Source organism: Anomaloglossus baeobatrachus, chromosome 4 (genome assembly GCF_048569485.1).
Source record: "Anomaloglossus baeobatrachus isolate aAnoBae1 chromosome 4, aAnoBae1.hap1, whole genome shotgun sequence".
Lineage (NCBI taxonomy): Eukaryota > Metazoa > Chordata > Amphibia > Anura > Aromobatidae > Anomaloglossus > Anomaloglossus baeobatrachus.
Window position 1 is genome coordinate 271577671 of NC_134356.1, and position 22300 is coordinate 271599970.

At 48.7% G+C, this 22300-nt stretch overlaps 1 protein-coding gene across 2 annotated transcripts in view; it reads left to right on the forward strand.

The window, feature by feature from the left end:
- Positions 1-22300, forward strand: part of MDM1 (Mdm1 nuclear protein) — a 155326-nt gene that overhangs the window by 115567 nt on the left and 17459 nt on the right. For both annotated transcript variants that reach the window (XM_075344829.1, XM_075344830.1), the window contains 2 exons: positions 173-410; positions 15661-15720. In XM_075344829.1, coding sequence (XP_075200944.1) covers positions 173-410; positions 15661-15720 — 298 coding nt within the window. The remainder of the gene's footprint in view (positions 1-172; positions 411-15660; positions 15721-22300) is intronic.

Consider the following 22300-nt stretch of genomic DNA (forward strand, 5'->3'; position numbering starts at 1 on the left):
CCCTTTTACGGATCAATATTGAATCTGTGGACTGACTGCATCTTATCACATGTAGCTATCTATGCTGTCACGGTATCGTGTACTGTTAATATACTTACACAATACAGATATACATTATAATATGCGGGAATATGTTATTAATTACTAACTTCATTATCCTTATATGCTTCAGAATGAGGAGGATCAGCCTGTAAAATCTCCCCCTGTTGCTGGTCTGATGACTGTTGATCCATTGCCATTAAGAGACGATCCATGGCCAAGTCCACAGATTTCCAGTAAAACTTCTCCAGCAGCTATATCGTATCCAGTCAGCAAGCCAGTGGAGAAACCTTTTGTGCAATCACCTAGGCAATGGAGTCCAACATGTCGAATACATGGTTCATTGCGAGATCCTGAGTTTCAGCATAATGGTGAGATCATCCGTTGCACTGCTTTTCATACCTCTACCTAAAACCGACGAGAAAGCCAGCAAACTTTCTGTCACTAAATACTTTTTTTTGTATTTGATTCCAATTTATTTTAATTCAAATATTAACATATTGTCATCCTTCAAATGTTGATCTGCCATGTGATTTCACAATACAAATTGCACACATTACTAAATAGACCTGTTAGACCTGACGAGACTGGTGTACTTATCTTGAATAGTCAAACAATCCTTTAGGAAAGGTGAACTCCTTTTTCACCGCCTCACCTGATTCTGGGCTCCACAGCATCCCTCCTGCTGCTGAGATCGGACACTGCTCAGTACATGCTGCAGCTGTCAGTCAAACTATGTGGGCAGAGACTACACAACGATATTGCTAACGATATATCGTCGGGGTCACGGTGTTCGTAACGCACATCCGGCGCTGTTAGCGATATCGTTGTGTGTGATTAAAAGAAGCGACGAACAATGATCACAAAAACGTCAAAAAACGTTGATCGTTGACACGTTGCTCCTTTTCATAATATTGTTGGTGGTGCATGCCGCTGGTTGATCGTCATTCCTGCGGCATCACACATCGCTATGTGTGACACCGCAGGAACGACAAACATCTCCTTACCTGCGTCCACCGGCAATGAGGAAGGAAGAAGGTGGGCGGCATGTTCCGGCCGCTCATCTCTTCCCCTCCTCTGCTATTAGACAGCTGCTTAGTGACGCCGCACGAACCGCCCCCTTAAAGGAGAAATTGTTTGGTGTCTCCAGCGACGTCGCTAAGCAGGTATGTGCATGTGACGCTGCCGTAGTGATATTGTTTGCTACGGCAGCGATCACCCCCATGATGAAACAGCGACGTGGGCGGGTGCTATCACGCACGACATCGCTAGCTATCGCTAGCGATGTCGCAGCGTGTAAAGCACCCTTAAGTGTACTTACTCTCATCCAATAGTTGTACATCCTAATATTAGGATAATTCAGCCTATCTGACATTGATATTACCAGTCTCATGTCTTAAGTGATCTGTTTAATAATGTAGACAGTATTGTATAATCTGGTAACAGATCCACTAAGAAGCAGTACATTAGAAAACTTAGTAGGGGCTAAACATTTTACTAAAGCACTTTGTGTCTGCAGTGCTTACACAGTACATGTAAAATTTCCACGCTGTCACTTATATTGGTTATAGGTTTGGGTTATGTCATTGAGGATTATAACATTTTCTGTTTAGGGGCCACCAAGGTTGCTCTTTATGGTTGTACTATTTTCTTCTTTATCTGAACACATTTTTTGTGATCATGATTTTGTGGCACCTACTAATATAGAAGTATTACAGGTTTTCTTGTACTTGTTAGTGTAGCCTTTCTCACAGACTGTTCTGTTATAATGTCCACCGACCGAGGAGCATATGACCAGACCTGTCCATCCGCCACCTCCAGTTAAATAACACTATATATGGAAAAGCTTGCGGACAGGTCTGGTCACATGATACACCATCCCTTCTCTCCCCCCCCCCAAAAAAAAGGGTCCGCAAACTTATAGCATTAACCCCTTCCCTACATGATGTAAATATTATATATTGATACCTGAAATGTCGGCTTACTTGCTTTCATGTGGACTGGGGGACTGACCCCAGCATTTTTGCCGGCAGTTGATGGCTGTGTTATTCAGCCATCATCTGCCTCTAACAGCTGCAAGTGGAGAGATCACAGGGTACTGATGGATAGACATGATGACTGAGGGTTTGCTGAAGACACTTAAGCCTGTCATGAAGAGTACTCTTGTGAAGTCCAACCTGTGCCTGGCATTCATAGAAGACCATGATATTTTCTATCTTCAGCAGTACTGTATCAATAGCATGCTCAAGTCCAGTAAAAAGTAAAAAAAAAATATATACAAACATTTTTACATATTGAATCACTCACTTTTTACCACCATTAAAAGTAAAGAAATTGAAATAAAAAAAAATACTCATTTATAATATCACCGTCTGTAAAAATCCAATCTATCTGGTTAGCTCCCATCCACGAGATTATTATGCTCAAAAACTGGAGCCAGTGTTGATTCAGTTTAGGAATCAGGTGGATGCTTGGTGTCGACTCCGTTGTCTCTTACTGGCCGAACTAATCTATTAAAAAAGGTGCTGTTGCCCAACCCTCTGTAGCTTCTCCACAACGCCCCGATATGGATTCATTGGAAATGTTTTCGTAAAATTAACACTGTTTCAGTACCTCTTGTGGAAAAAACAGCAGGCCAGAAGTTGTCAAGAGACTCTGCAGAGAGGGAAAGGGGGGGGGATGTTGGCAGTTCCCAGCCCGTGGATTTATTATGTTATGGCGCAGATGCAGCATTTTAGGGGATGGGGAAAGGATGAAGCATACGACGTGAGGGGCAAATTGGTGCTGGGCCTTGCAAAATGAGGACACCTGGTGATCTTTTTCGACGCAGGATAGTCTCCCAGGGACAGACCACTACATCCAACATTGGCATTGCTGTACAAGGTGTGGAATAGAGGAAAGGAGCTGCTGGGAATATAAGGAGTAACAGAGTAGTGGCTCTTATGGCATAATCACGGAGTGGTAGAGCTGCAGAAACTCCCGGGCAGGAGAATGTGGGTGAGTAGGGGTGTACGTCTAGTGTCTAAGATACTTCAAATTAATGTACTTAAAAGTTTGGCCAGCTCCAAGATGAATTTGGGATACCGCATAGTTCCTTCTACTAGTACTTTAAACTCCGGCACGGATACAAGACACAAACTCGTCATGTGGGTATTAGTATAGAGCGGAACCGTACTCTTACTGACTTATTGACAGCTGACCACTCCTTCTGTATTATCTCTAGGCTATATACAGCGATGGTGTCTAAGTACCTTCATAAATTCCCTTTGCAAGCTAGAGAAAAGTAGGAGAGGGAATTAGGACCTATGTCAGAGGAACAATAGGATGAGGTCCTGTCTCAGATGGACGCCTTTCCATCTCTGAAAGCCAAAGACTGTTGCAGCTATTTCTGCTGCATAGAGTATACAGAACAACTATTTTATTATTTAAGATGGTGATCCAAACGGATGACCTGTGTCCTAGGTGTGGGCGGGAAAATGCTAATCTGCTGCATATGATGTGGTCTTGTGGGGATATTCAGGACTACTGGAGGGCAGAATTAGAACTGGTCGGGCACGTTTATAATATATATCTACAGCCAAGACCTGTTACATGCATTCTGGGTCTACTGGAGGGGGAGATGGATTTGAGCTCACCAGTAAGAATTGGTATTACACAACTCTTATATCAGGCCAGGAAACTGTTGGGCTACCACTGTCTGGATTCGGCTCCTCCGGTTATTGGGGAACTTAGGGAAAGAGTTAATACGGTACTTTGATTGGAGAGGGGGTATACCACAAAAGGAATGCACTGAAGTGTTACAAGATCTGGGGGTCGTGGTTGGATACGCTGGGTCTTCCCTCCTCGGGACTGTTGCAAGACAGTATGGGAGATCAGGTACTTCTCGTAACTGGATAGTACTTTGCTAGAACAGAGTGAACTGCGAGTGGCTGGGATTTGTGTGGTAGTTTCACAAGATGTTGGTTACTTCCTATTATGGGTAGTATATTGAAATTATTACTTACTGTGTGACCTATGCTGACGTGGGTTATAGACTGCAGATGCACTGTTTAAGTTAGGTGTTGTTTTTGTGACTGAATACGGTCCCTTTCCTTTCTTCGTACTGTTTTTGCGAGGAAATAGACTGTTATCTATGTTATGTAATTTTGTTGCTAAAATAAAAATGAACCGGATTTAAAAAAAAGAAGTTCAATCTATCAAAATATAAAATTAATTAACCTGATCAGTAAATGCTATAATGAAAACTCTTCCCCCCCCCACCCATCATTTATACTGTATATAAAAAAAACTAGGCATCTTTAGTATCACTGGAATCATACTGACATACTGACACGGATACTTATATTGCCAGGTCATTTTAATTGTATATTGATTGCAAAACCCCCAAAACAATTGTGGAAATGCACTTTTCTTTGTCGCTCCATTGGGAGACCCAGACAATTGGGTGTATAGCTTCTGCCTCCGGAGGCCACACAAAGTATTACACTTAAAAGTGTAAACCCCTCCCCTCTGCCTATACACCCCCCCGTGCATCACGGGCTCCTCAGTTTTTATGCTTTGTGTTGAAGGAGGCAGACACATGCACGCAAGCTCCACAATTAAGTCAGCAGCAGCTGCTGACTATATCGGATGGAAGAAAAGAGGGCCCATAACAGGGCCCCCGGCATGCTCCCTTCTCACCCCACTCTGGTCGGCGGTGCTGTTAAGGTTGAGGTACCCATTGCGGGTACAAAGGCTGGAGCCACATGCTGTTTTCCTTCCCCATCCCTTAGGGGCTCTGGGTGAAGTGGGATCCTAACCGATCACCATGCACTGGGACCGGGCTCCCTCCGCAGCCCCTGGGGGAATCTGCTGGACAGGAGCCGGGTATCATCAGGGACAGGGCCCTGCTACTCTGAGGTACTCTGTGTCCCCTTGGGGACGGCGCATAGAGCGCCTGTGTAATGGACGCTACAGCAGCTGCTGGGTGTGTTTGTGCGCCGGGACTACCGCGCTGACCGCGCTTGTTTGCCGGCCGCGCTTATAACTTTAGTCCCCGGCTTTTGCGGCCTAGTACCGCATACTCCCGCCCCCGGGCCTGCCAGTCAGGGGTAAGGGCGGGACGCTGCACTGGACGTCAGCGCTGAGGGCTGGAGCATACTTAGTATCCTCCTCCCCCCTCACTGAGCACCGTGGGGCACCAGATTCCCGCACTTTCTGAGGCACGCCCACGGCTCCCTCCTCCTCTCAGAACGCTGGCAGCCATTCCTATCAGCACCTCTGACGCTGGAGAACTTCAGAGGGGAGACAACACCGAGCTCCACAGCTCTGGGAGGCCCAGGCAGGGAATCTGGTGGTCACACAACCGCTGAGGGCGGTCGGTAAGCCGCACCTGTTACTAGGTGCTGGCCCCCCTGGGTGCCGAAGTGTATATTTATATGCTTATATTGTATACATTTACTCTGTACGGCCGCACTATTTGCTTTTGGCTATATACCCTCACTGATTGCTCTAAGAGGAGACAACAGCATGTCGTCCGCAAAAAGCAAGGGTGCCAAGGCACAGGCCTATTTTGCAACCTGTACCTCATGTGCGGCTATGCTACCTGCAGGTTCCACCTACCCTCATTGTGTGCAATGCTCGGCCCCTGTGACACTCACTCAGCCGGAGCCTCAGCCACCGGTGGGACCCTCGGCCCAGGTGGAACCACCTGTTGCCACTGTCCAGGTGACAGGGACAGAGTTTGCAGCATTCGCTGACAAACTTTCTGAGTCTATGGATAGATGGTCTGCTAAGATACTAGAAGCTTTGCAGTCCAGACCGGTAACACAGGCCCCGGGCACTGTTGAATCATTGCTCTCAGACCCCCCTCGGTCGGCGCAGCAAAGTGCTCCTGGGGCGACTCATAGGTCCCACGGTGAGGACTCCGACACGGACCGCAGTCCCAGACCGGCTAAGCGGGCTCGCTGGGAACTTCCCTCGACTTCATCACACTGCTCAGGGTCTCAGCATGAGGACTCTCTGGAGGATGAAGCGGAGGTGGCAGATCAGGGCTCTGATCCTGACGCCGCTCTCAACCTTGATACACCTGAAGGGGACGCCATAGTAAACGACCTTATAGCGTCCATCAATCAGGTGTTAGAACTTTCTCCTCCAGCTCCTCCGATTGAGGAGTCAGCTTCTCAGCAGGAGAAATTCCAATTTAGGTTTCCCAAACGTACACGGAGTGTGTTTCTTGATCACTCCAACTTCAGAGATACAGTCCAGAAACACCGAGCTTTTCCGGATAAGCTCTTTACTAAGCGTCTTAATGACACACGTTATCCCTTCCCCCCTGACGTAGTCAAGGGTTGGGCTCAGTGTCCCAAGGTGGATCCTCCAGTTTCTAGACTGGCGTCTAGATCCATAGTTGCGGTGGCAGATGGCTCATCACTCAAGGATGCCACTGACAGGCAGATAGAGCTCCTGATGAAATCCATCTACGAAGCTATAGGCGCGTCCTTTGCTCCGGCATTCGCAGCCGTATGGGCACTCCAAGCTATCTCAGCTTGTCAGTCTGAGATTAATGCAGTCACACGTGCCTCTACTCCGCAGGTTGTGTCCTTAACCTCTCAGGCGTCGGCGTTTGCGTCCTACGCCATGAATGCTGTCCTGGACTCGGCGAGCCGTACGGCGGTAGCATCCGCCAATTCAGTGGCAGTCCGCAGGGCCATGTGGCTACGTGAATGGAAGGCAGACTCTGCTTCCAAAAAGTTCTTAACCGGTTTGCCATTTTCTGGCGACCGCCTGTTTGGCGAGCAATTGGATGAAATCATTAAACAATCCAAGGGAAAGGACTCGTCCTTACCCCAGTCCAAACCAAACAGACCTCAACAACGGAAGGTACAATCGAGGTTTCGGTCCTTTCGGCCCTCAGCCAGGTCTCAATTCTCCTCGTCCAACAGGCCACAGAAGGGTCAGAGGAACTCTGATTCATGGCGGTCTAAGTCACGTCCTAAAAAGACCGCCGGAGGAACCGCTACCAAGGCGGCCTCCTCATGACTTTCGGTCTCCCCAAACCGCATCCTCGGTCGGTGGCAGGCTCTCCCGCTTTTGCGACGCCTGGTTGCCACATGTCCAAGACCGATGGGTGAGAGACATTCTGTCTCACGGTTACAGGATAGAGTTCAGCTCTCGTCCTCCGACTCGTTTCTTCAGAACATCTCCGCCCCCCGAGCGAGCCGATGCTCTTCTTCAGGCGGTGAGCACTCTGAAGGCAGAAGGAGTGGTGATCCCTGTCCCCCTTCAGCAATGGGGCCACGGTTTTTACTCCAACTTGTTTGTGGTGCCAAAAAAGGACGGATCTTTCCGTCCCGTTCTGGACCTCAAACTGCTCAACAGACACGTGAAAACCAGGCGGTTCCGGATGGAATCTCTCCGCTCCGTCATCGCCTCGATGTCCCAAGGAGACTTCCTAGCATCAATCGACATCAGGGATGCTTATCTCCACGTGCCAATTGCACCAGAGCATCAGCGCTTCCTGCGTTTCGCCATCGGGGACGAACACCTTCAGTTCGTGGCACTGCCTTTCGGCCTGGCGACAGCCCCACGGGTCTTCACCAAGGTCATGGCAACAGTGGTAGCAGTCCTACACTCTCAGGGACACTCGGTGATCCCTTACTTAGACGATCTTCTTGTCAAGGCCCCCTCTCGGGTGGCATGCCAACACAGCCTGAACATTGCTCTGGAGACTCTCCAGAGATTCGGGTGGATCATCAATTTCCCAAAGTCAAAATTGACACCGACCCAATCGCTGACATATCTTGGGATGGAGTTTCATACTCTCTCAGCGATAGTGAAACTTCCGCTGGACAAACAGCGTTCACTACGGACAGGGGTGCAATCTCTCCTTCGAGCCCAGTCGCACCCCTTGAGGCGCCTCATGCACTTCCTAGGGAAGATGGTGGCAGCAATGGAGGCAGTTCCATTTGCGCAGTTTCATCTGCGTCCACTTCAATGGGACATTCTCCGCAAATGGGACAGGAAGTCGACGTCCCTCGACAGGAACGTCTCCCTTTCTCGGGCAGCCAAGGCCTCCCTTCAGTGGTGGCTTCTCCCTACTTCTTTGTCGAAGGGGAAATCATTCCTGCCCCCATCCTGGGCTGTGGTCACGACGGACGCGAGTCTGTCAGGGTGGGGAGCGGTCTTCCTCCACCACAGGGCTCATGGTACCTGGACTCAGCCAGAGTCCTCCCTTCAGATCAATGTTCTGGAGATAAGGGCAGTGTATCTAGCCCTAAAAGCGTTCCAGCCGTGGCTGGAAGGCAGGCAGATCCGAATTCAGTCGGACAACGCCACGGCGGTGGCATACATCAACCACCAAGGCGGCACACGCAGTCGGCAAGCCTTCCAGGAAGTGCGGCGGATTCTGCTGTGGGTGGAAGCCACAGCCTCCACCATCTCCGCAGTTCACATCCCGGGCGTAGAAAACTGGGAAGCAGACTTTCTCAGTCGCCAGGGCATGGACGCAGGGGAATGGTCTCTTCACCCGGACGTGTTTCAAGAGATCTGTTGCCGCTGGGGGAAGCCGGATGTCGACCTAATGGCGTCCCGGCACAACAACAAGGTCCCGGCATTCATGGCACGGTCTCAAGATCACAGAGCTCTGGCGGCAGACGCCTTAGTTTAGGATTGGTCGCAGTTTCGACTGCCTTATGTCTTTCCTCCTCTGGCACCGCTGCCCAGAGTGTTACGCAAGATCAGGTCCGACTGCCGCCGCGCCATCCTCGTCGCCCCAGACTGGCCGAGGAGGTCGTGGTACCCGGATCTGTGGCATCTCACGGTGGGTCAACCGTGGGCACTACCAGACCGACCAGACTTGCTGTCTCAAGGGCCATTTTTCCATCTGAATTCTGCGGCCCTCAACCTGTGTGGCCATTGAGTCCTGGATCCTAGCGTCTTCAGGGTTATCTCAAGAGGTCATTGCCACTATGAGACAGGCCAGGAAACCAACGTCCGCCAAGATCTACCACAGGACGTGGAGGATCTTCTTATCCTGGTGCTCTGATCAGGGTTTTACTCCCTGGCCATTTGCCTTGCCCACTTTCCTATCCTTCCTTCAATCCGGAATGGAAAAGGGTTTGTCTCTCGGCTCTCTTAAGGGACAAGTCTCGGCGCTCTCTGTGTTTTTTCAAAAGCGTCTAGCCAGGCTTCCGCAGGTACGCACGTTCCTGCAGGGGGTTTGCCACATAGTCCCTCCTTACAAGCGTCCGCTAGAACCCTGGGATCTGAACAGGGTGCTAACGGCCCTTCAGAAACCACCTTTCGAGCCAATGAGGGATATTTCTCTTTCACGCCTTTCGCAGAAGGTGGTCTTCCTAGTGGCAGTCACATCACTTCGGAGAGTGTCTGAGCTAGCTGCACTGTCATGCAAAGCCCCCTTCCTGGTGTTTCACCAGGACAAGGTGGTTCTGCGTCCGGTTCCGGAATTTCTCCCTAAGGTGGTATCCCCTTTTCATCTCAATCAGGATATCTCCTTACCTTCTTTTTGCCCTCATCCAGTTCACCAATGTGAAAAGGATTTGCACTTGTTAGATCTTGTGAGAGCACTCAGAATCTACATTTCTCGTACGGCGTCCCTGCGCCGCTCGGACGCGCTCTTTGTCCTTGTCGCTGGCCAGCGTAAAGGGTCGCAGGCTTCCAAGTCAACCTTGGCTCGGTGGATCAAGGAACCAATTCTTGAAGCCTACCGTTCTTCTGGGCTTCCGGTTCCTTCAGGGCTGAAAGCCCATTCTACCAGAGCCGTGGGTGCGTCCTGGGCATTGCGGCACCAGGCTACGGCTCAGCAGGTGTGTCAGGCGGCTACCTGGTCGAGTCTGCACACTTTCACGAAACACTATCAGGTGCATACCTACACTTCGGCAGATGCCAGCCTAGGTAGGCGAGTCCTTCAGGCGGCGGTTGCCCACCTGTAGGAAGGGGCCGTTTTACGGCTCTTTTACCGAGGTATTCTTTTACCCACCCAGGGACTGCTTTTGGACGTCCCAATTGTCTGGGTCTCCCAATGGAGCGACAAAGAAGAAGGGAATTTTGTTTACTTACCGTAAATTCCTTTTCTTCTAGCTCAAATTGGGAGACCCAGCACCCGCCCCTGTTCCCTTCGGGCTGTTGTTCTTTTTTGTACACATGTTGTTCATGTTGAATTGTTCTTGGTTCATGGTTTTCAGTTCTCCGAACATCCTTCGGATTGAATTTACCTTAGACCAATTTATAAGTTTCCTCCTTCCTGCTTTTGCACCAAAACTGAGGAGCCCGTGATGCACGGGGGGGTGTATAGGCAGAGGGGAGGGGTTTACACTTTTAAGTGTAATACTTTGTGTGGCCTCCGGAGGCAGAAGCTATACACCCAATTGTCTGGGTCTCCCAATTGGAGCTAGAAGAAAAGGAATTTACGGTAAGTAAACAAAATTCCCTTCTTTTCTCAATTTCTCCCCATTTGAATTTTTTTTTGTTTTTCACTACATCACATGATAAATCTGATGGTGTTTTTCAAAACTGCAACTGCAAAAAACAAGCCCTTACACAGTTATGTTGACAAAAAATTAAAAAGTTATGGAAGAAGGGGAGGAAAAAATGAAAGTGGAAAAGCACCATGTCAGGAGGGGTTTTCAGGGGTGTCATACTCATGGTCCTTGTGCCAAATCTGGCCCACCACATCATTTTATTTGGCCCATAAGCTGAATTGCCCTGGTAAAACCCAGGTACTTTTCTCTGCCATCCATCGTGTCTGGCAGAAAAAAGCACCATTCGTGAGGTTCCATACAAATAGTAGATACCAGAATGTATGGGCTCCTTCTACGTGTGACGTCATTTCCATCACGTATTGTCTGCGTTACTTCAGGTCTAGGAAAGATGTGAATCATGCACTCCATCTTTAGCCCTCATTCACTGCATCAATGAGAAGCTGCAGGTGAAAAAGGGGAAAGGGTGGTGGGATTTGGCAGATCTATACTTCTGTGGATATGTCTGTGGTGGTATTTAGGTGGGTTTATAATGTGGGAGGACGCCCATGGTGGGTTTTGGGGGTGAATAGTGCTACGGGGATGCCTGAGTTAGGGTGTTGGGATTTTAAGGTTGGGTGCAATGCTGTAGGCATGTCTGTCGTGGGATTTGGGGGTATATAATACTGTATGTAAAATTAGTAATATTGAGGGTCAGATTGAATAGCAAAATGTAGAAAAATACCCTTAAAAAACATCAGTTTATTATATACAGTATATTAAAATAACCCACACCGAAGTGTTTAAAGCAAACAAATGATTATTGATACTGGATGAGACCATTGGAGTGCACAGAAAAGGGTGAATTGCTTGCCCTATCAGGACACCCTATATTACGATGTTGTGCCCCCACTCACCATCAGCAGCCCCTATCATCACCCTACACATCACTGTCAGAAAAAAGTAGAATAACTAAATAAAGTGCACAGTGCAGTAAGGTGCTAAAATAATATACACTAGCAGGTATAGGGTACATATTAGGGATGATCGAATATCACAAATATTCGGCAATATTCGGCTTTGCAAATATTCGACGAATAGGTCGCCGCTATGCAAATATTCGATGCGCAATCTAAGTCTATGGGAAGCCCGAATAGTTGCTATTTGGCAACTATTCGGGTTTCCCATAGACTTACATTGCGCATCGAATATTCGCAGATAGTCGAATAGCGGCGACCTATTCGTCGAATATGGGCGTAGACTAATATTTTGAGGTATTCAATCATCCCTAGTAAATATACTTCAAGATTTGATGTATAGGGGGTACTTATCACTCTCCGAATGGTGTCTGCATCTAAATTTTTCCATGAAGCGTTTCCCCGCTATTGGTTCTTCAGGAGGCTGGATTTAAAAGCCAGGTGTTGTCCTGGCTGTGATATGGTCAAGATTTAGTGCCGCAATAACAGCCCATGGATGGGTATAACCTGGCCAGATGGCCTGTTGATGTTAATGTTCCAGCATTAGCATAGCTGGCTAATGATGCAAAACGATAAGGAATCCTGCCAGTCTCTGGTCTCATCCAGTATCAATAATTATTTGTTTGCTTTAAACACTTCGGTGTGGGTTATTTTAATATATAATAAATTGATGTTTGACTCGGTGATGAGATTTAATTTTTTTTGGGGGTGCAATGCAGAGATGCCTGCTGTGGGATTTTGGGATGTGTGTGATACTGGGATATGCCTGTGGTGGGAATTTGTGGGCCTATAATGCTGTGGTATACCTGTGGTGGAATTTTGAGGGACTATGATGCCTGTGGTGGGATTTGGGGTGTGGGCAATGTGAGGGGGGCGCACACTTTTGATTTTAGGGGGTGTGCGATTCTGGGGGGACACCTATGGTGGAACTTTGGGTTCTGTGTGATGCTGGGGAACACCTGCGGTGGGATTTTGGGGAGTATGTGATGTTGGGGGAGGGAATGAATATAGTCTGATTTGGGGGTCTATAGTGCTGGAAGATGCATGTGGTGGGAGTTTGGGAGTGTACAATGCAGTGGGTATGCCTGTGGTGGGAATTTGTGGGCCTATAATGCTGTGGTATACCTGTGGTGGAATTTTGAGGGACTATGATGCCTGTGGTGGGATTTGGGGTGTGTGCAATGTGAGGGGCGCGCACACTTTTGATTTTAGGGGGTGTGCGATTCTGGGGGGACACCTATGGTGGAACTTTGGGTTCTGTGTGATGCTGGGGAACACCTGCGGTGGGATTTTGGGAGGTATGTGATGTTGGGGGAGGGAATTAATATGGTCTAATTTGGGGGTCTATAGTGCTGGAAGATGCATGTGCTGGGAGTTTGGGAGTGTACAATGCAGTGGGTATGCCTGTGGTGGGATTTGAGGGCTTTATAATGTTGTGTGGATGCCTACAGTGGTATGTGGGCTGTGTGCAATGCTGAGGGGTAAGCTTGTGGTGGGATTTACACCCCTGGAACACTGCCCTTAGCCCTGCAGCCCAGGGACAGGGCCCTTAGCCCTGCAGCCCTGGAACAGTTCTTGGATAACCCTACTACCATAGTCCTAGTACCCAGGGATAGCTGTTGTACAGCTGTCACACAGCATTATTACCCAGGGACAGCTCTCTTATAGTCCTACTACTCGCGGACAGTTGTTGTATAGCACTAGTACACAGGGACAGCTGTGGTACAGCTCTACTACCCACGGACAGCGCTTCTATATCCCTTGTACCCAGCGATAGCTCTCTTATAGTCCTACTAGCCAGCAGTCCTACTACTCAGGGACAGCTGATGTATAGCCTTAGTACCCAGGGACAGCTCGTGCACAGCCCTTTTAACAAGAGACAGCTCTTTTGTATAACTCTTCTACCCGGGGACAGCTCGTGCACAGCCCTTTTAACAAGAGACAGCTCTTTTGTATAACCCTTCTACACAGGGGCAGCTCTTATATAGCCCTTCTACCCAGGGACAGATCTTATATAGCCCTTCTACCTAGGGACAGCTCTTATATAGCCCTTCTACCTAGGGACAGCTCTTATATAGCCCTTCTATCCAGAAACAGCTCTCTTATAGTTCTACTACCCAGCAATCTTACTACCCAGGGACAGCTGTGGTATAGCCCTAGTATCCAGTACCCAGGGACAGCTGTGGTATAGCCCTAGTACCCAGGGACAGCTGTGGTATAGCCCTAGTACCCAGTACCCAGGGACAGCTGTGCTATAGCCCTAGTACCCAGTACCCAGGGACAGCTGTGGTATAGCCCTAGTACCCAATACCCAGGGACAGCTGTGGTATAGCCCTAGTACCCACTACCCAGGGACCGCTGTGGTATAGCCCTAGTACCCAGGGACAGCTGTGGTATAGCCCTAGTACCCAGTACCCAGGGACAGCTGTGGTATAGCCCTAGTACCCAGTACCCAGGGACAGCTGTGGTATAGCCCTAGTACCCAGTACCCAGGGACAGCTGTGGTATAGCCCTAGTACCCAGTACCCAGGGACAGCTGTGGTATAGCCCTAGTACCCAGTACCCAGGGACAGCTGTGGTATAGCCCTAGTACCCAGGAACAGCTGTGGTATAGCCCTAGTACCCACTACCCAGGGACAGCTGTGGTATAGCCCTAGTACCCAGGAACAGCTGTGGTATAGCCCTAGTACCCACTACCCAGGGACAGCTGTGGTATAGCCCTAGTACCCAGGGACAGCTGTGGTATAGCCCTAGTACCCACTACCCAGGAACAGCTGTGGTATAGCCCTAGTACCCAGGGACAGCTGTGGTATAGCCCTAGTACCCAATACCCAGGGACAGCTGTGGTATAGCCCTAGTACGCAGGGACAGCTGTTGTACAGACCTACTATCCAGGGACAGCTCTATTATAATCCTACTACCCAGCAATCCTGCTATACAGGGACATCTCTGGTATATTCCCAGTACCCAGGGAAAGCTGTGATACAGCCCTACTAACCTGGGACAGCTGTTGTATAGCCTTAGTAGCCAGGGACAGTTGTGGTATAGCCCTACTATCCAGGGACAGCTGTTATGTAGCCCTTCTACTGAGGGACAGCTCTCATATAGCTTTACTACCCAGGGACAGCTGTCGTATACCTCTACTACCCAGGGAGAGCTCTTGTATAGCCATTCTACCCAGGGACAACTCTCTTATAGCCGCCACTGGGCAGTTTGTGCATTGCAGTCCATGCTCGTATTGTGCTGCATGGAGATCTGCATGAGCCCTTACAATTACAAGCCACTCTTTGAAGGCAGCCATAATGCTGATGTGGCCCTCCGTGAAAATGAGTTTGACACCCCTGGTTTAAATAAATGTGTTGGTGCACAAATACGTTGTGGAGAATATACAAGCATATACATTCACTGTGGGCATCAACACAGTGTGACTAATGAATACATGAACTCCACTACTGTCACACACATAAAAAAGGTGAGGTTTTTAGTTAACAATTTTTGATCAAAGAGCGCAGAAGACATCCAACCACAGCAAGGTGACCTCACATGGAAGGTCCCTAGCTCTAGTGACTCACCTCTCCACGTACATAACCAATTGTCGTGGTTGGATGACTTCTACAGTTTTTGATAAAAAAAAGATGTTAACGAAGTGCCTCACTCTCTCACACTTTTCATATGTATAGTAATATTGGAGTTCATGTATTCATTAGTGTGCTAGACAAAAAAGACTAACCACACTCCCAAAATTGCAATGTGAACAGGTACATAACTGAACATGACACACAATAACAAAAAAAAGACTGCATTTCAGAGTGGAACTAAGTATGAAAACCATGAATATAAGAGTACAAACATCCATTAGTGCTAAAGTAAATCTAGGAAAAACATGCCAAATATCTCAGTTTTTACCTAGATTTCCATTAGCAGTAATGCTTTTCTATACTCTTACATTCATTAGCGTGCTGACACAGTATATTTGACCTGTTCCTCCATCACCAGCCATTTTATGTTTACAAGAACTATGGAGTCTCGGAGAGGCTGTAATTACAGGAGGAAAACCTGTCATATTTATATATTAGGAAGTGCCAAAAAATAACTTCTTAAAATAAAAATAAAGTGCACAGCCCCCTTTAAATTGAAATCAGTGTCTGTGGTTTTAAAGTAAAGCTTTACCTCTTATTTCTTTTCAGGAAACTTTAACACTTCTACCTATTACAATCCAGCATTTATTGAGAACACAAGTATTGAAGGTATGGTGTGTGATAAAACATGTAATTACTCTTGGACTGCATTCTCCCATTCATGTGAAATGTCTGAGTGCTGTCCAATATTTTTCTTATCAGACAGCTCATAGAGTTAAATGAGTCTATTCATACTTAAAAATAATGAATCTGAGAAGGAGATCCATGAAACTCTTAAAGGGAACCTGTCAGCAGAAATTTCGCCCAAAACCTAAAAGATTCCCCCTCTGCAGCTCCTGGGCTGCATTCTAGAAAGGTCCCTGTTATTATTGTGCCCCATGTGAGACCAAAATAAAGACTTTATAAAGTGGTACCTTTTTTGCATTCAGATAGTGTAAATGTGACACGGGGGCGGGCTTTCTGGCGTCCGTTATTCTGCCTCCTGGTCCTGTATGCCGCCCCCCCATCGCTCCTTTCCATAGCAAATGCACCGCCCACTGCTCCAGCCATCCCCGCGCATGCCCAGTGCCAGTCTCACGGGACTGAGCAGTGTGACCGCTGGTGACGTGTGCACAGGCAAGTGATTATTGGCGGGGCTGTGATTGTTATCAGCAAGTACCCGCCCATAATCTCGTGAGCGCGCAAACCTCACCAGCGGTCACACTGTGCTCAGGGTACATGCTAGACTGTATGGGCTGCTTCCAGGGATGACGTCCCTTTTGTCACGTGATAGGGGCGTGTTCAAAATACTATCACGTGACAAAAGGGACGTCCATGTTTTAGGTACGTGTGACATTCGTTTTAACACGGATGTCACACGTACCCATGTTATTCTACGCTGTACTCACGTGGACCGTGTGCCCCCGCTATTCCCGGCACGCACACACGCAGACATGTCCGTTTTTTCTCCAGCAGCACGGGTGTCACACGGACCGCACACTGATGTGATCCGTGTGATATCAGTGTGACACGTACCGGAGAAAACACGGGTTTTTAAGTAAACAAATTTTCTATATTTACCTGTATCCAGCGATGCTGTCTCCGGCTCTGCTGCCTCCCGCTCCTGACCCCCGCTCATTATATTCATTGATTATTCACTGCAGTGAGCAGCTCGGAGCAGCGGCATCGCGGTGACAGCGCTGGAGACAGCACCGCCGAGGACAGTATCGCTGGGGACATCACTAGTGACAGGTGAGTATCCTGCCAGCAGTGTGTGTGCAGGGACATCCAGGAGGTCATCGAATTTCCCAATGAACTCTGATGACCTCCTGATGACACCCCTGCAACAACCGCGCTACAGCGAGTGTCACAACGGTGACTTCCAGGGGTTCATGAGAGTTCATTGGGAACTCAGATGACCCCCTGGACTGCACTACACAAACTGCTGTATACTCACCTGTCCCCGGCGATGCTGTTCTCGGCTGTGCTGTACGGCACTGTCCCCGCGATGCTCCTTCTTCCAGATCCTCGGGCAGTGAATAATCATTGAAAATAATGAGCGGGGGTTAGGAGCAGGAGGCAGCAGAGCAGAAGACAGAATCGCTGGATACAGGTAAATATAGAACATCTTTTCATTGCAGAGACACGTGTTTTACCTGGTATGTGTCACACATATGCAAACATGGATGTCATACGTATGCAAACATGGATGTCACACGTGTGACACACGTGTTACCATAACCATGCGTGTGACTGGTACCTGATTAAACACGGACGTCTGAAACCGGCCTAAGACCTACTCAATGGGTCTGTGTGCTCTCTGCTCTGATAAAAAAAAAATAACGTATGTGTGAATACAGTCTAAATTTATTTTTAGATTAACAGTAGAGATGGGTGAACCCACAGATATTTGGGATCGGTGGGTTCAACCAGATTTAAAAATCCGACCGGACTTCATCCCAAATATCTGCCCAGACACCGGTCCCCACAGAAATCTATGAGGACCCAAATATTGTGCTTTAAAATGGTGGTAGAAAGGGCCAGGGGAATTAGGGCAGGAGCGTTATACTTAACGAGTTTCCCATGCGGCTGTAACACTGCTTCCGTGGCCCCCAGCTGTTGGTTTTATCATGGCTGAGTATCAAAATTGGGGGGTCTGCACGCTATTTTTAAAAAATTATTTATTTAAATATTTTTTAAAATCCGCAGGGGGTCCCTCTTCTTTTGATACACAGCCAAGATAAGCGCACAGTTGGGGGCTGCAATCTGTAGCCGTATGCTTTATCTGTGCTGGGTATCATAATATGGAGGGACCCTACACCAATTTTTTTTTTATTTTATTTTTATACCACTATAGAGACGCAGACAGGGTGTGTGATTCCAAGCAATCACAGGCGCTGTCACAAAGAGTGGGGGCGCGGTCTGACTGCAACAACTCACAGATGCTGGAACTGACTTTGGGCGGAGGAAGCAGTGAATATGTATGAGGGTAATGAGTGGCCCCAGACGTAGTGTTACAGCCAAGTGAGAGACTTGCAAGTATAATGCTCCTACTGTATTCCCTATTTTCTTTCTTTTTCCCTTTTTTTTCTTTCAATTATCTGGGTGGTCAAACCTGAATACTTACCCAAAGTTACCCTGAGAACTCGGTGTTCGGGGTTGGTGCGCAGGTGCTAAGGTATTGCTATGGATCCCAAATTTCACTGTCCAGGTTCGCCGATCATCAATTAACAGTAAAAATAAAGTTTTATATATTAACCCCTTCATAACAAACCCCCGCCCCATATTTGGTATGGTGTGTGCTCAAAATTGTCCATTATATCAAAATATGAAATAAATGGATCCATTCAATAAATAGTGTAGCAATAAAATTCAAAACGCCACAATTACATTTTTTGGCCACTGCAACATTGCAATAAAATACAACAAGAGGCGATCAAAACATTATATCTAGCCAGAAATGGTATCAGTAGAAACATAAGCTCAAAGTGCAAAGAATAAGCCATCACGTAGCCCCAGATCCCGAAAAATAAAATCTTTATGGGTCTCAGAAAATGGCTCCAAAAGCAATTTTTTTTTTTCTACAAACGTCTGAATTTTTTTTTCACCATTTAAATAAGAAAAAAAAACAAATATACATGTTTGTTATCTACGTATTCGTTCTGACGTGGAGAATCATACTGCCTGGTGAGGTTTTATCATATCGTAAATAAAATAAAATTAGGGAATTGCACTTTCTTTGCAATTTCAGCACACTTGGAATTTTTCTCCCATTTTCCAGTACACTGGTAAATTGAATTGTGTCATTCAAAAGTACAACTATTCCCGCAAAACACAAACGCTCATGTGGCGCCCTGGACAAGCCAGGACGTCACAGGTACTACAACAACACACCCCACACCCCGGCTAGGCACACCGAAGTCAAACACAAATCCTTGTTGCCTCCCTCCAGGGGCTGATGTCCACACCAGGGGGTGGGCCAGGCGGTTGGCCCCGCCCACCGAGGAGTTCACAGTCCTGGAGGCAGGAAAAGGAAGGGAAAACAGTTGAGTTTTGAGAGTGAAGTGGAGTGTCAGTAGAGGAGACTGACCGTGTCCGGGTGCGTGGCCCGGGCACATACAGCAAGGTTGGCAGACGGTGGTGACCGTCTGCAGGAGAGGCTGATTGAAGTGAACCGTAAAGACCGGGGACGGGCGGTGGCCCGCCGGTACCGGATCGGGGAGCAAAGAGAAGCCAGCACCATTCGGCAGGGCTTACGGACCCCGACCAGGCTAGGAGTCTCCGTAAAACCGGTCAAATCCGTTAGCGAAGGGAACCTCCGGGGTTTCCCAGCAGTCAAGACCCGATTGAAGGCAACAGCTCAAACCGTGAAAGGAAATTCAGTCACCGCCAAGGCTACAGTTCCCAGGGCCAGAGCCTGCGGGCAAAAGGGGCTCCCTCTGCATCCATCCAAGCTGGGGAGCGGGTTACCGGTGGGAAGCCATTGGAACCATGAACACAACACAGGTGCAGGGAAAGGCAGTCACCACCAACCTACCGGGAGAGCTACCGCAGCCGTCTGTGGGACCCGTCCATCCAGCCGTTTGTTTTACCGGAGACTTTGCATTCATCATTGGCTGAGTGAGTACCACCGTGCCGTGCGGCACAGCGCTGCCACCCCGCGACCCTGCACCTCACCAGGCCCCGTAGCCCGCCTGCCATCCCTCCCTCACCGGGCCCCGGGACAACCAACCCCCCTACCCACGGAGGGGAGAACCAACATCCAAGCTGCTCCCTGTCATCGCTCCCAGGATCCCCGTCCAGAGCAGCGGTGGTGTCACAACCTCACCACAACCGTGGGTGGCGTCACGGACAATATCCCTAAACCAAACCACCCCCCTTTCACTCACGGGCGAGGAGCGCCGCTCGAGTCCCTGGGATCCGGCCCACCGCTCGAGCCACCGAGCGAGCAGCAGCAGGACCCGAGCAGTGGGTGAGCGCAGCGTCCCCTCCCCGCCCGCGACACTCATACTGCTATATTGACGGAAAAATAAAAAAGATATGGCTTTGGAAATAGGGGAGGAAAAAACAAATGCACAAAAATCGAAAATGACCATGGGGTTAAAGAACAAATTCAGACTTTCAGGTGTTGGCGAGAGACATGGTTGGATGTTCATGGTGGTTTTATCTGAGTCCTCATAGTTGTCTAAGCAACCAAACAACATTCTCTCAGTCATATTCTCTTGCCGACATTTTCAAAATTATGGTTCGAGATATATGGGACTTTTTATTTTGTGATAATTTGTATGATTTTTTACCAAGGAGACATTACAGGAATAAAACAGGAGCATGAAATTGCACTTTTGACCTGAAGACAGGTCCTCTTTAAATGCCAATGTCCATCTCTGATAACAGCATCTAAGTCGAACAATCCAAGTGGTGCATCCGTTTGGACTCTCGCTGGCCTCCCCTCTGAATGAATGTGTTGCTGATGGGTTGCAGTGGTAGGTGTGAGCTTGCAGATGACCCCCTTTGCTGCCATCTTGGGGCTCTTGTGAAGTACAGTCAGAGGCTAAGCTTCAAATCAGAATATGATTTTCACTATGTACGGCAATTCTGAAGTTTTGCATTATATAGTTCAAACATTCAAGTCCCCTATGGTCACTTAAAAAATGCAGTGTAAGGTAAAGAAAAATGTACATATATACTAAGAAAAAATATAGCAATCAACACTCTTTTCAAATTTTAAAAATAAAAAAAATTCGATTTCTTTGTCGCTCCATTGGGAGACCCAGACAATTGGGTGTATAGCTTCTGCCTCCGGAGGCCACACAAAGTATTACACTTAAAAGTGTAAGCCCCTCCCCTCTGCCTATACACCCCCCGTGCATCACGGGCTCCTCAGTTTTTATGCTTTGTGTTGAAGGAGGCACACTTCCATGCAAGCTCCACAATTTAGTCAGCAGCAGCTGCTGACTATATCGGATGGAAGAAAAGAGGGCCCATAACAGGGCCCCCGGCATGCTCCCTTCTCACCCCACTCTGGTCGGCGGTGTTGTTAAGGTTGAGGTACCCATTGCGGGTACAAAGGCTGGAGCCACATGCTGTTTTCCTTCCCCATCCCTTAGGGGCTCTGGGTGAAGTGGGATCCTAACAGGTCACCAGGCACTGGGACCGTGCTCCCTCCGCAGCCCCTGGGGGAATCTGCTGGACAGGAGCCGGGTATCATCAGGGACAGGGCCCTGCTACTCTGAGGTACTCTGTGTCCCCTTGGGGACGGCGCATAGAGCGCCTGTGTAATGGACGCTGCAGCAGCTGCTGGGTGTGTTTGTGCGCCGGGACTACCGCGCTGACCGCGCTTGTTTGCCGGCCGCGCTTATAACTATAGTCCCCGGCTTTTGCGGCCTAGTACCGCATATTCCCGCCCCCGGGCCTGCCAGTCAGGGGTAAGGGCGGGACGCTGCACTGGACGTCAGCGCTGAGCGCTGGAGCATACTTAGTATTCTCCTCCCCCCTCACTGAGCACCGTGGGGCACCAGATTCCCGCACTTTCTGAGGCACGCCCACGGCTCCCTCCTCCTCTCAGAACGCTGGCAGCCATTCCTATCAGCACGTCTGACGCTGGAGAACTTCAGAGCCGAGCTCCACAGCTCTGGGAGGCCCAGGCAGGGAATCTGGTGGTCACACAACCGCTAAGGGCGGTCGGTAAGCCGCACCTGTTACTAGGTGCTGGCCCCCCTGGGTGCCGAAGTGTATATTTATATGCTTATATTGTATACATTTATTCTGTACGGCCGCACTATTTGCTTTTGGCTATATACCCTCTCTGATTCGCTAAGAGAAGACAACAGCATGTCGTCCGCAAAAAGCAAGGGTGCCAAGGCACAGGCTTACTTTGCAACCTGTACCTCATGTGCGGCAATGCTACCTGCAGGTTCCACCTACCCTCATTGTGTGCAATGCTCAGCCCCTGTGACACTCACTCAGCCGGAGTCTCAGCCACTGGGGGGACCCTCGGCCCAGGTGGAACCACCGGCTACCACTGTCCAGGTGACAGGGACAGAGTTTGCAGTATTCGCTGACAAACTTTCTGAGTCTATGGATCGATGGTCTGCTAAGATACTAGAAGCTTTGCAGTCCAGACCGGTAACACAGGCCCCGGGCACTGTTGAATCATTGCTCCCAGCCCCCCCTCGCTCGGCACAGCAGAGTGCTCCTGGGTCGACTCATA